At 33.3% G+C, this 13021-nt stretch overlaps 1 protein-coding gene across 1 annotated transcript in view; it reads right to left on the reverse strand.

The window, feature by feature from the left end:
* The window catches only part of CC2D2B (coiled-coil and C2 domain containing 2B), a 71885-nt gene that overhangs the window by 47113 nt on the left and 11751 nt on the right, over positions 1–13021 (reverse strand). Inside the window, exons 6-11 of the mRNA XM_039340945.1 lie at positions 12717–12809; positions 11046–11223; positions 8293–8426; positions 8052–8177; positions 5929–6026; positions 1161–1301 (exon numbers count right to left, since the gene is read on the reverse strand). Coding sequence (XP_039196879.1) covers positions 1161–1301; positions 5929–6026; positions 8052–8177; positions 8293–8426; positions 11046–11223; positions 12717–12809 — 770 coding nt within the window. The remainder of the gene's footprint in view (positions 1–1160; positions 1302–5928; positions 6027–8051; positions 8178–8292; positions 8427–11045; positions 11224–12716; positions 12810–13021) is intronic.

Raw genomic sequence — 13021 nt, forward strand, 5'->3', positions numbered from 1 at the left:
TGAATATGAAAAATATATGAAAAATAAAAAATAGACATTCAGAAGTGCACAGTCAACACTGATGTCCAAGTTATATACTGTTTTCTCCCCTCATTTTCAGTAAGGAAGGAGAATGCAATTAAGAATGGAAAAGTGGGGAGAGTCTTTTCACTGTCCTTCATACCCGTGGTAATCAACTGCAGCCTCTAATGATGATTTTGCATTTAAAAATGCCAGCTATCAAGAGAAAGAAGCACCCGGCTTAGTCCAAGGTAAAATATAAATTTGATTAATTATTTAATGCCATCATGAAATTATAGCCTGAGAAGCAGCAGTGTATGATTAACATATTGCTGCTGTCACCCCAGGCTGTAAATAATTTTAAGGCCACAAAGTTATGGCATTTGATGATAGCACACAGCCTATCCACTTCTATAAAATTCTGTGGGCCACATCACATTCTATCAATAAACCATTGCATTTTCCACTAATGTTTCAGAGCCCCCAAATTTAACTCTCTGTAGCCTATTCATAACTATAATTTAATGCAAAATGAGGAAATCTGAATCCTCCACTTCCTCCAATTTATCATTCAGTGGCATTTTTAATTTTTAGCATTTTACTTGACCTTTTCCCTTTCAACACCGCTATGAGATCAATTAGCCCAGAGCAACCCAATTAGTTGGACAAGAACATGACTCTCCCTATTCCTTGTCCATCATCTTAAATAGCATCACTTTGGCTCTATCAATTCTCTCAATCTTTCTACTGTGTATCTAGGAAGGGCACTTAAACCTCAGAAATATTTGGTTAAAAGTGGTTTGCTATTCCATCTAAATCAACATACTACAGTTAGTATTAATTATGGCTTATAAAATTAAATTATGAAACAAACCATACATTAAACCATAATATTCAGAAATACCTTCAATATTCAGATACCATATAAATAAAAAATAGCAGCTATTTATAATCTGTTTCTATTGAGCTTTCCAGAAATTTCTTTCTTCATTGTATTAGGCAAATGCAGATTTTATGTCTTCTAAGGTTCTTCTTTGTTAATGTTGATTTTTTTCAAGATAATTGAATATTGCTTGAACGTTGCCATTGCCGTGATATTACTTTTTATAGAAATTTAATGCACAGTTTCTAATTGTATTGTGATTGCCTTATACATTTACCTCTGAAATTGCAGCTTTATAATTGTACTGGTAAAAGCTTGTTGTTTACGTAAAGTCTTCATCTGTTTCCACATTTTCAGCATACTTTGTATTAAAGAATAATCTCGTTGTTGTTCCTTTTCATATAATATTTTAGTATTTCTTTTTTAGAATGAATATGTGGGAAAAAAAATTACAAAATTAAGTGAAAATTCTATTTTTTAAAGGCACAATAAAAGCTAAACATTAAATTCTCCTGTTTGGAATGCAAATACACCAAAACCCTTTTCTTATATACTTATACAAAGGAAGTGTATAAGGGAGATACATTGCAAAAAATAAGATATTTATCTGAAACATTAAAAAAATCATATTGTTTAATTAACATCTTGAATTTCCATCACACTTGAATTTTCAACATTCAAACACAAATCATGAGGTTTATTTAATATTAAAATTAATATTATGGTACTTCCAGGAAAGTAACGGTGGATTGAAGGTGATGGCAATGGAATGAGGAACTGGCAAATGGCTCAGTGCCTCAAAATGCCTCTCTGGATAAAAGGGAAGACCTGAGATTCCATTCGAAGGCTCCTCATGAGGAAAGAGTAAAACAGTGTTCTCCAGTGGTTTATAGAGCTCTAGGAACTGAGGAAAGATCAGCTTTGCCCTACTCATGGTTCAAATTTTTTTTTTTAAATAAACAGCAAAAGGAGGATTAAAATGTTGATTGTGGAAAGCTATAAATAGACTAAGGGGATAGATGGATTGGAAATAAGATTTGAAATTAATTATAAGAATCCTCCCGGTGGGCTGTTTAAAATCCTATTAAAATATATGAAGAATTTGAATCTAAATAAAAGAAGTCTTCCTATGGAAAAATATGGATTAGAAAAAAGCATAAGAGGAGACTAGAGGCAACCAGAAGAAATTGTTGTTTTTTAACCATTTAGTCATGTCCGACTCATGGTGACTTTATAGGCAAGTGCTCTCCATGCTACTTTGTCAAACACAACTTCTTTCAATTGTTGTATGTCCAACTTTGCATCAGTTTTGATGTTATCAAGCCAGCGTGTTCTTTGCTTACACCTTCTTCTTTGTCCACTTCTTTGTCCTAGCATCATTACCTTCTCCAATGAATGTGCACACATAACATGGCCAAAGTAAAATCAGGCATAGTCTGATTTTAGCTTCTAGTGATGAGTCTGGTTTTATTTAACACCTCTCTGTTAGTTACTCTGGCTGTCCATGGTATATGCAGTAATTTACCCAACCCCACAGTTCAAAGGCATTAATTTTTCTTTGATCAGCCATTCTTAGTGTTCAACTCACACCCATACATCAATATAGGGAAGACTATTGCTCTAACTAGCCCTTTTGTATTTATATCAATATCTCTGCTTTTCCAGATCTTACTAATGGGATAAAATTAATTAACTTTTGCAGTACAGCCTAAGGTTATCCTGCATTTGATTTTAAGAGTAGAACTACCATCGTAAACAATTTTGGATCCAAGGAAGATAAATTCTCAAACTAATTCAATTTCCTCATTGTTGATTTTAAATGTCTTATGTCACCTTTAGCTGTTGTCATTATCTTTGTTTTCCTGATGTTAAGACTCAGTCCTACTTTTTCATTTTTTGTCCTTGATTTTCCAGATCATTTTTTTCCAGATCTTCCTTATTTTCAGCCAACAGTGTTGTACCATCTGTGTACCTGAAATTATTTATGGTTCTTCCCCCAATCTTCACTCCAACATCAGGCAGTTACAGATCTAATTTCCATGGTGATTTCAGAATCTTACTTGAACAAAAAAAGAGAGAAAATGCATCCCTGTCTAATCCCTTACTGATCCTGAACAAGTCTGTGTCGCCATAAAGCGTTCTCACTGTTGCCTCCTGATCAGTGTAGAGAGACCTGATGAATCTGATCAGGTGCGCTGGGACACCAAGATCATGCAAAGCTGCCCATAGCTTATTGTGTTCTATATAGTCAAAAGCTTTTCTGTAATCAATTGCCTTTTCCTAAATCCATCTAATATTGGCAATATGATCTCCAGTGCTGCACCCCTTTCTAAAGCCAGTTTGTACATCAGTTAACTCTTGATTGATAACATTCTGTAGCCTCTGTTTAATGATCTCTAACAGAAACTTGCTTGCATGAGAAATCAGTGCAATCATGGGACAGTTGGAGCAGTCTCTGGCATCGCCTTTCTTTACCAAAGGGATAAAATTAATTAAAGGAGAAGAGACATACTAGTACAGAATGGAGAAAAGTATTTTAACTTTGAGAAAATTCAGGGATATTTGGGAACAATCCACTCAGAAATTTCTCTTAAAATTGTCTGCTACTATAAAAATAAATTTTAAAAGAGGTGACATAACAGCATAAAACTCAGAATCAGGCTTTCAATTCCACAAGAATTGAAAAGCTGTTTGGGGTTTCGACTTAAAAATGACAAGTTACAAGAATGATATGGAAAAAGATGTTACACTGGATTTACAAATAAAACAGACTGTCTTATTATCAAAACAAGAGACAGAACAGTCCAGACCTGGATTGTGGAAAGAGGAAGAAGTTTAGGATAACCACTCCCTAGAGTCTCCCAGGATTTAGGGTAGGGTAATATAGGATTATTATTATTGTTATTGTTGTTGTTAGTCAGGTAAGATTCTGTTTATATGGTATAAGAAAATAAAGATTGTACTAGGATGTTCTAGGGTTAGGCCTGACAATAGTATTAAGTAAGGATTTAATCTAACTCTTTATGGCTGTTATTAATGCTATAGGCTAGCTTGATCATAGATTTCTCATGTCACATTTGGTTGGACCTGTAATTCTAACCGTTCATTAATTGTGAAACAGAAAAAGAGTAATATATTTAGAGAAAAATTCTAATATTTATAACTATCTTGCAAAACAACATGTCTAATGTTTCTCAATCATCAGGAGTAGACTTGATAAAAGGTACTCATTTATATTTATTGCAAATGACAAATGTAATAAACAATGACTTTCTTTTTGGAATAGGCTCCCTCCTTCCTGGAAACCTATTTTTGTAGTCAAATAAAGTTGCTTTCATAAAATTTTGTGAAACCGCTACTATTTTGAGCAGCTATATGCTCTTTTTGGCATTCTTGCAGGCTTTATTATGCAATAAAGTTTCTCTCAGGAATTAAACTAACAGCATGGGAAAATGCAATCCAAGTAATACATCAGCATTAGGAAAAAATGTTAAATCACTTTCATTGATACACATAGTTGCTTAGTGACTGCATCATTTAGCAATCATTCAGTTACAGAGGTAATGAAAAAATAAATTGCAACTAATTCTCTCATTTATGACCTTTGCAGGTCTGTAAAACAAAAGAAAGCTTAAATAAGATTGTAAAAACTTGATGTTTCACTTAGCAGCAACCACTTGCTTAATGACCAAGTTGCCGGCCCCAATTGTGGTCACTAAACAAGTACTACCTGTACTATGTTCCAAATCAATCATCTCCCCCTTCTCCTCCATGTACTGATTTGACCTTTTAATGACCAACTTACTTTTAATGGGAAAAATAATCAGCAACCCTTAAACTGGTTGTTTCCTTTTACTAATAACCTATGATTTCAGATATGTCCTTACCATATTCTTCAATGCCTCCAACAATAGCAGAGCTTCTAATGTAATTAAAATGTTCTTAAAAATTTAGAGAAATATTCAGAGATAAATCTACATTGAAAGTAGCCTATACTGAACTGTATAGCACAGTCAAATATCAGGAGTTCACCACAGAAATATTTTATGTTATTTTATGATGTGGAGCACGGTAGCTCACGTGATTAGAGCACTAGTCTGATGATTGGTAGACTTGCGTTGAAGGCCTGGTTGCTGCTGCATGGCAGAGTGGGCTTCTGTCACTTGCTCCTCTGACTCAGCATTCGAAAGCAGTAATCACAAGTAGAAAAATGGATACCATTTTAAGCAGGGGACTATGTGTGGCTCAGCACAATCAAAGAGGCAGAGTCCAAGTTCTCTTTCTAAGTATTACATTTATTCAGTGCTGAAGAAAGGTGGGTTGTTCCATAAAACTGGAAGAATGCATTTTGAAGCAAGCATATATAGGTGTCTTAGTTTCACTTAGTTACATAACAGGAACGCAGTTTATAGTAGATAAGGTACAGAAGTTACAAAAATACTTGTGCATGCATTCTGTAGTTATAATCACATGTTCAACTATAAGTTTGTGGTTTCTTTATCAAAGGTTCCACAACTCCAAAGACATACCAAGGCCTCAATTTCAACATAAGAATCTTTACATCAATCATCAGAATTATCAAAATCCTGATCAGAATCCTGCCCAGTGGGCAACTTAATGGGGACATGAAAGGACCCCCCCCCAACTGGGTGTCCCCTGGACATGGGTGATGTCAGTTGTTGATCCTTTCATCATAAAAGTGCTTTGGTGTTTTTGACACAGGGAAAAAATGCTTTATGATGATTTTTATGTCATAAAAAGTTTTATAAAATTTGTCAACTTTCAATTCAACAGGAGTCATAGGATCTGAATTTTAGATGTATTCTGTAAGTTAGCCCATTTAAGGTACCTTGGTTGAAAATGTTTTATCCTATTGTTTTGCCCAATTCACACAGACATAAGAGTTTTTAGTAGTATTTAGATTTTAGGCACTGCAGAAATCACAATAAAGCAAATAAAATAAATAATACCATTAACAACAACAATAACAACAACAAAATAACACATCTGCAGCATACTTGAAAAGTTCCAGAATAACAAGATACCTTATTTGTGAGCTGTAATCCTTTAAAGTGTTTGTATTCAATTCGCCTTTTTTTAAATTTGTTTCTGCTAGATTTGTTGCACTTATTAAGGCTTTTAGCTGTAACAAAAATTTATAATAAGTTAATTGTTATTAGTGATTTAGCATTAACAAGTAGAAAAAGCAGTTCATAAAACTAATGCATATTTTTATACTGGAAAATTTCTACATTTTGCAGCCATGATGTATTAACATAAAATAAAAAGAATAGTCATGGATATTCTGCATAATTCCAGCAGAGAAACTTGTTTCACAAAAAAATAAATAATCCTCAACCTTCAGTGTACAACAACAAAGTAATTTGGCTTCATTCAGCTGGCTATTATTATTAAAAGAACTTTGCAGTAGAGGATAATTGATCTCTCTAATTTTTTTTTTGTTTTGGAGATTCAATATTAGGAAGCCAAACAAAGTATGTCCATAAATAGCTCTCTGTATGGTAAAAGAAATTTGTCATCACAATGTTTTAAAAGAGATTATTTATTGTCCAGTGTAAATATTTATATTATCATAAATTGACTATGGTTTTATATGTCACATTACAGTTAGTCCTTGACTTACAATTGTAACTGAGCGTCCAATTCCAGTTGTAAGCTGTAACAGTCATAAAGCAAATCACCACATGGCTTCACCTGATTTTAGCTTTTTTGTGGCAGTTGTTTAGTGAATGTGGCAATCATAAACCGAATGCCATGGTTTTTAAATGAATGCTGCAGTTGTTAATTGAATCCATTGTTTGTTATAGGGCGTTTTGCCTGAAACCAGAAATAAACACTGGTTTCCAGCAAAACATTGTAAATCATGATCATGTGATTGCAAGATGATATAAAGGGCTGTAAATGCAGGCTGGTTCCCAAATGCCCAAATGCATTCAATTTAATTTTTTTTAACAAAACAGTTCAAAGGCTGGGGAGGGAAGCAACAATTCCCACATATTTCTAGGAAATATTTTAGACTATTCTGAATGTTAATTTGATATGGTAATAATAAATGTATTCATCTATGCTGCAGTATTGCAATATTGTAAGCACTATAGAAATAGAGTCCTAATCAAGACAGAATTTCAAAATTAACATGTACAGATATTATGACAACAAAATAAAGTTAGGCATATCTCTAGTTTTCAAATTGAGATAAACTGAAGTCATTTAAACAACATCTTTTCAAACATTATTATTACTAGAATTTAGTGTAAAATAAAAGTATTTTCTTACTTTTTCAGAAAGCAAGTTAGTAACATTTTGCTCTTGTCTTTTCTGAAAACATTCATAAATATCAAGCAACTTAACAGCCAACACTTGCTCACAATTAAAAAGACAATGATGACTGAAGACAATACTTGATATGTTAAGATCTAGTTGATACATTTTATAGTCATCAAACTTGGCACAATTTTCCAACTCTGGTTGCATTGCCTATTTGGGAGGGTGAAAAAAAAATCTCTTAAAAAAAGTAATTTTGAACAGCAATACGGACTGTACTTCTATGTATGTATATTTTTAAAGCAGGCTCTCTAAATGAATCCAAAGTGAGAAAAATCTGTTTGACCTGATAGATAAAAACTGTTTGTAAGTCAACATAAAAAAATATGTTTTTCTCACACTATTTCAATTTTAAGAATTATTTCAACCTTGACTAAATATGGTACTAGGCTAAATACTATTTTTTAAGTATAAGTAAATAGTAATGTGTGACAAAGCCATGGTTGTAGTACGATACATTTATATCCCCCAAAACATTTGATACAAAGACCCAAAGCTGAAAGGCCTGAATAGGCAGCCAGGCTTTAAAAACTAACTCAAAATGAGCAGAGATCTCTTAGATGTTTGCAACTTGCTCATTCATCTCTTCTCCAAAGCAAGTGGAAAGTGATGAAGCAATTCACCAAACTTATGAAATTCCAAATGCTAGTGCAGACCTTGAATGAGTAACACCCCCTCCACAAATTGTTATTTAATTGTGGTGAAAAAAAACAACTAAAATGTACTGTCGGTCTTCCTGAACGTTAACACTTCTAGCAAAGCATACTGAATGTTGTCCAATGAATATCCCTTTGTAAAATAGTGTGAAAGAGTAAAAACAAACCTTTTTGTGTATTGTATTTAATTCTGTGATAGTCTTAACAGGGAAAGATACTATGTGATGGCTTGATTGCTTGATCGGAGAAGGTAATGATATTATTTCCCCACTTTCTTCAAACCAGCCTTTTGCCTTGATAAGGGTGTTTCAAAAGCATAAAGAAAATCACGCAAACCAGCAAATAACTGTTTTTAAAACAAATTGTTTAGAAAGTGGTTCTTTAAAAAAGCAAAAACATCATATTTACCCCTTCTTGCTGAAGGCGATTCTCCATTTTGTGGTACATCTTCCTAGGAATATAAGGCTTTCTTGGAATGTAAAACCCTTCCTCTTCTAGGAGTCGTGGCAACATATTGCTTGGTAGCTTACAGCTATGTATAACTGAGAATAATCAAGATGACTTCAAGAATGATGTACACTTATTTAGAGATTGCAGTGTTAATTAGTTTTCTTCCCTTTATTGGTTACATACAGAGAAAAAAGGTACAAATGATTTGTGGAATATTTATAATAGCAGCCATATTAATCTGCTACAGATGATACTCCTAATAAAGTGAATTGACAGTAAAAATTTACTTTCTCCAACTTTTGCTCTTCTAAGCTCATGGAAAGATTAAGGAAATCTGAAATTTCATAACACAGAGATAATTGTATACAACAACTGTGTACAACCATATTGTACCTATCATGGCATTTCCCTATATTGTCTCTTAAAGGCTAGACTGAATATGCTGCCAAGTTTTATCAGAAGTATCATTTTTTATATTTACCCACTTTTTTTAAAAAAAAATACTCTTTAAAAAAGGGTAATGTTTTCCTCTTGATCCATAGCATGGAGACAAAAAATAGCTACAGAAGGCTCATCTCAGCTCCGCTCAAAGGGTTTATGCACAATGTTCGTAAAACTTTATTTTGGTGCTCTTTTGCTGTTCTCTTTTTCTTTCAGGCCTAGTGAAAAAGGATCCATCAATCTTTTTAATAAAAAAATCAGCCACTAAATAAATCAGGCACTGAATTCATATTTTTTTTCCTTTGAAAAAATTAGCAGTGATCTGCAAGTCAATAGTTTACTTTAAAATGATATTTTTACTTACTTACTTACTATTTTTTCATATTTGTAAAACAAAAATAAAGACCTTGGAAAAATGGGGAAAATACCAAACTGGTTGGAAGACTAGAGCAACTCTTCTATAAGAAAAACATATAATATGAACAACAGATGGCAGTCACAGCTAGAATTGCCTTTGCACAATTTCAGGTTGTGCACCAGTTGCAAGTTTTCCTGGATCAGGAATTCCTGAGCTCAGTCATTCAAGCCCTGGTTGTCTCACATTTGGACTACTGCAATGAGATCTACATGGGGCTACCCTCGAAGACCATTCAGAAGCTACAAATGGCGCAGAACGCGGCAGCACGGGCAGCCTTTGGGGCCGTAGAATGGCCCAATTACACTGCTGTTCTGCAAGCTGCACTGGCAGCCGGTCTATTTCTAGATTAATTCAAGGTGCTAGTTATTATCGATAAAGCCCTGCATGACATGGGTCCAGATTACTTGAGCAGGCATGCATCCTGTTATTCAAGGAATAATGGTTGGCAAGGTCCAGGAGAAGTCTTCTCTGTCATGGCTTCTGCCCTTTGAAACATCTTACCCCTTGAAGTGACGTTTGCTCCCATCCTCCTGATCCTTCATAAACACCTGAAAACCTGGTTTTGCCAATTGGCTTGGGGCCTCAATGGGGAAATGCCATGCATGCTGGAGATGATTAATAGACTAATACCAGATCCCACTTCACCCTGTGCACATCTTGCTTCCACCACCCCCATTATGAGATGTAAAATGATATTTGATGAATATCTGTGGTGTTATCCCACAGTATTAAAATCCAGGATCATACTATGGAAAAAAGTTAATATGAAGAAATGGCTGCAGGAGCTAGATGACACAAGTATTACTTCCAGTGGCAATCCTATCAAAGGCAGGAGAGAAGAATCATTAAAAGGGACTATTCTTTTTATGGGAGCCACGTTGGGAGTAATAAATTAAGGAAATAATCAGTCCTGTGTCTCTGTGTTCATGTATGGGAAATATCCATAGAGAAGTTATTCTTGGATCTATCTCAAATTTACCTCTGAAAAAAACCAAAAAGATAGAATATGGTAATAAATATTTACTTTCATATTAGATGTAGAAAAGAGATTTTTCTGAAGAGGGAAAGAAAATTAATTAGTTTTTGCTAGTCTCTGGAATGATAATTTTTGACCATGGCTCCTTGATAAATAAGAAACTGCTATTATGACAATGGTGCAGTTTTGCATTCCATGAAGTGCAGCCTTGAATGCAAAAATATGGCAATGGGATTACACTAAACCTATCATTATTTCTATCTCATCAAGAGATTTACACCAGCAATGCCCATAGTTTAACTGGTTTTGATTCATGGTTTGAAGAGGACAGGATAATGTTGATATGCCATGTTTTGCTACCAAGCAGCATCCCTTCCTAAGTTGCTAGAGATGACCACTAATACAGCATTGAGATTCCTCTGTCTATTAATATTGAATATTTTCAGTGTTCATAAGAAGTCAGAGTATTCCACAATGACAAACAACTCATATCTCCATGAAAACTTTGGACCTGAATTGAGGACCCAACTTTGGCCTGTTCTTAAGAATCACTGCATTTAACATTATTCTCTCCTCCTTCTATATGAAGACATTTTACACAAGTAAAGTATATGGATTTCTGTGGATGGGGAGGGGGAGCACTTTTCCGACATTGGTACCATTGTGCCATTTTTTGCAGCATGAAAATCTTCCCTAGCATTTACAAACAGTTTTATGGTGAATTTTACAGGAGGATAGGTTTAGAGAAAATGAAAACTACATCAAATTCTGCACCTGATAACAGTTCTGTTCTGAATCAGCAGATAGACCTAATATTTATATTTATATTTATAAAATCAGTATCAATGTGGTAATATCTTTGGAAACTTATATCACCTGGTAATGTGCTTGGAATAAAGAGTTGGTTCCATCCCTTTTCTTTGTCTGCTTTATTGAAATTACAGGTAGGAGATTTTACTTCAAGTAATTCTGTCAACATTTCTTTCATATGGATAAGCAGTGAAGTTTGCTCGTTTAAGCTACAGATGTTTTGAAGGCAGCCATCTGTTGATTTCTATGGTTTATCATGAAGAAAAACAATGTGAAATAATAAATTCAGAAATAATTGAATAAAAACTAACATGAAACAATATCTCCATTGAATTCTTTGAGTTGATATAGGTAATTCCTAGAAAATAATCAATATGTTCATAAATGAAATTCGGTCTGAATGAAAAACAATGATATCCATTGTTTTAAATTCCCATGTACCGTCAAAGTTTGGCTGGAAAATCCTTAACCTTCTGGAGTAAGTGTTGAGAACAAACAGAATTCCAGTAGTACAATACTGTATTCTACTTATGTATACAGTAAATAGAGGGATGTCTTTATTACAAACACAAAAAAGGTGTCAAAAAGCCACTTTGTTACCTTTCGAAAGATGGGTAGTAGAAAAGCTATAAATAACTATAAATATTTTAAATATACAAACTTGATGATTTAAGTTTTGATTTTTCAATAGTATTAACAAAGAATTATCCTATTTGAAATAATTTAAGATAATTATTTATTTGATAATTTCTGTTGAATTTTATTGTATCATTTTACTTTACAAATTTCAGCAGATATGCATCAAGGACCTACCTTCAGGACAGAAATAAACAATTTCTCAGTGTTCATATTTCTGTTTTTTAACTGTACTTCATCAATACTTCAAACTTTGTAACTCATTTAAAATAACTTCTTTAACAATTCAGTAACTTATTAAACTAATGATGCAGTCCAATATACATTGAACAGGAAGCACACTAAGGATACAAAAATGTTTTGGACTAAAACAATCTGGCTATTTTTTGCTTTGAGCAGGCTAATGTGTACATTGTGGAATTAGTTTGTGCATTTCTAGAAGTTGATTATTTAAAATCAGAAGGGTCTAAGTATTAGACACACAGACACACATAGCATTCTTTTTTACAACAGCTTCCCACTTCTGCAAGGGCTATTTAGAGCCTATGTAAAGAAGAATATAGTTTAATACAATTTATTAGCTCTCATTAGGACCCAGTATTGGCATATCCTGTATAGTATAGAGGAAGAAAATGATACACTCTAGCTACACTGGACAATTAAAGCCAATGGTTGTTATTTCTTCTACTTTTTAAAAATTATGTTGAGAAAGTACAATGCAATACAAAAAGTTTTTAAAAGGCAGGCTGTAAAATACTGTATTACCTCAAATCCAATTGCAAATGCACTGTTTTATGCATAAATACATAATATATTGTAATTACACATAACTACATATTACTTCCATGATTATAATGAAAAATTTCCAAGAAAAGCATAATATGTTTTCGAAGACTTCATTGTATGAGCTTAAAGAAAAAGTGATTAAAAAATTACTTGGTCCATATACATTCTGAGATATTAAAATAACATTTCAATATTGTTTATTTCATTAGTAAAGAAATATACAGCATTATGATGCTCTGTATCTGTTTATTATAAAAAACTACAAGTCACTCAAGTAAAAAAAGAAAAAGACAATTCATATGTAAAGAATAATACCTGTCCAAGATTTGTATCAAGTTCTTTCATATTGGAGTGTTCTTCAAAAGTTGATATAAAAAATTCAAAACCCTCATCTATGGGTGCTTCATTCTAAGAGTGATAAGAACATAGCAGAAAAACTGTTGATAGATCATAGAGTAACGTTTTATTTTCTCTTAAACTATATTTTCCTTTATTTGTCCTCATATTGTTTAACAGTTACCACTCAAATATTATGCTTGATTTTACAATAGCAACCATCCACTCCTCAGTGAAATATTGTTATGTTTCAAAGATGCATAGGTTACCCTTTAACTAAAACT

The sequence above is a fragment of the Crotalus tigris genome, unplaced genomic scaffold, assembly GCF_016545835.1.
Source record: "Crotalus tigris isolate CLP2741 ecotype Arizona unplaced genomic scaffold, ASM1654583v1 scf7180000017757.759095, whole genome shotgun sequence".
NCBI lineage: Eukaryota > Metazoa > Chordata > Lepidosauria > Squamata > Viperidae > Crotalus > Crotalus tigris.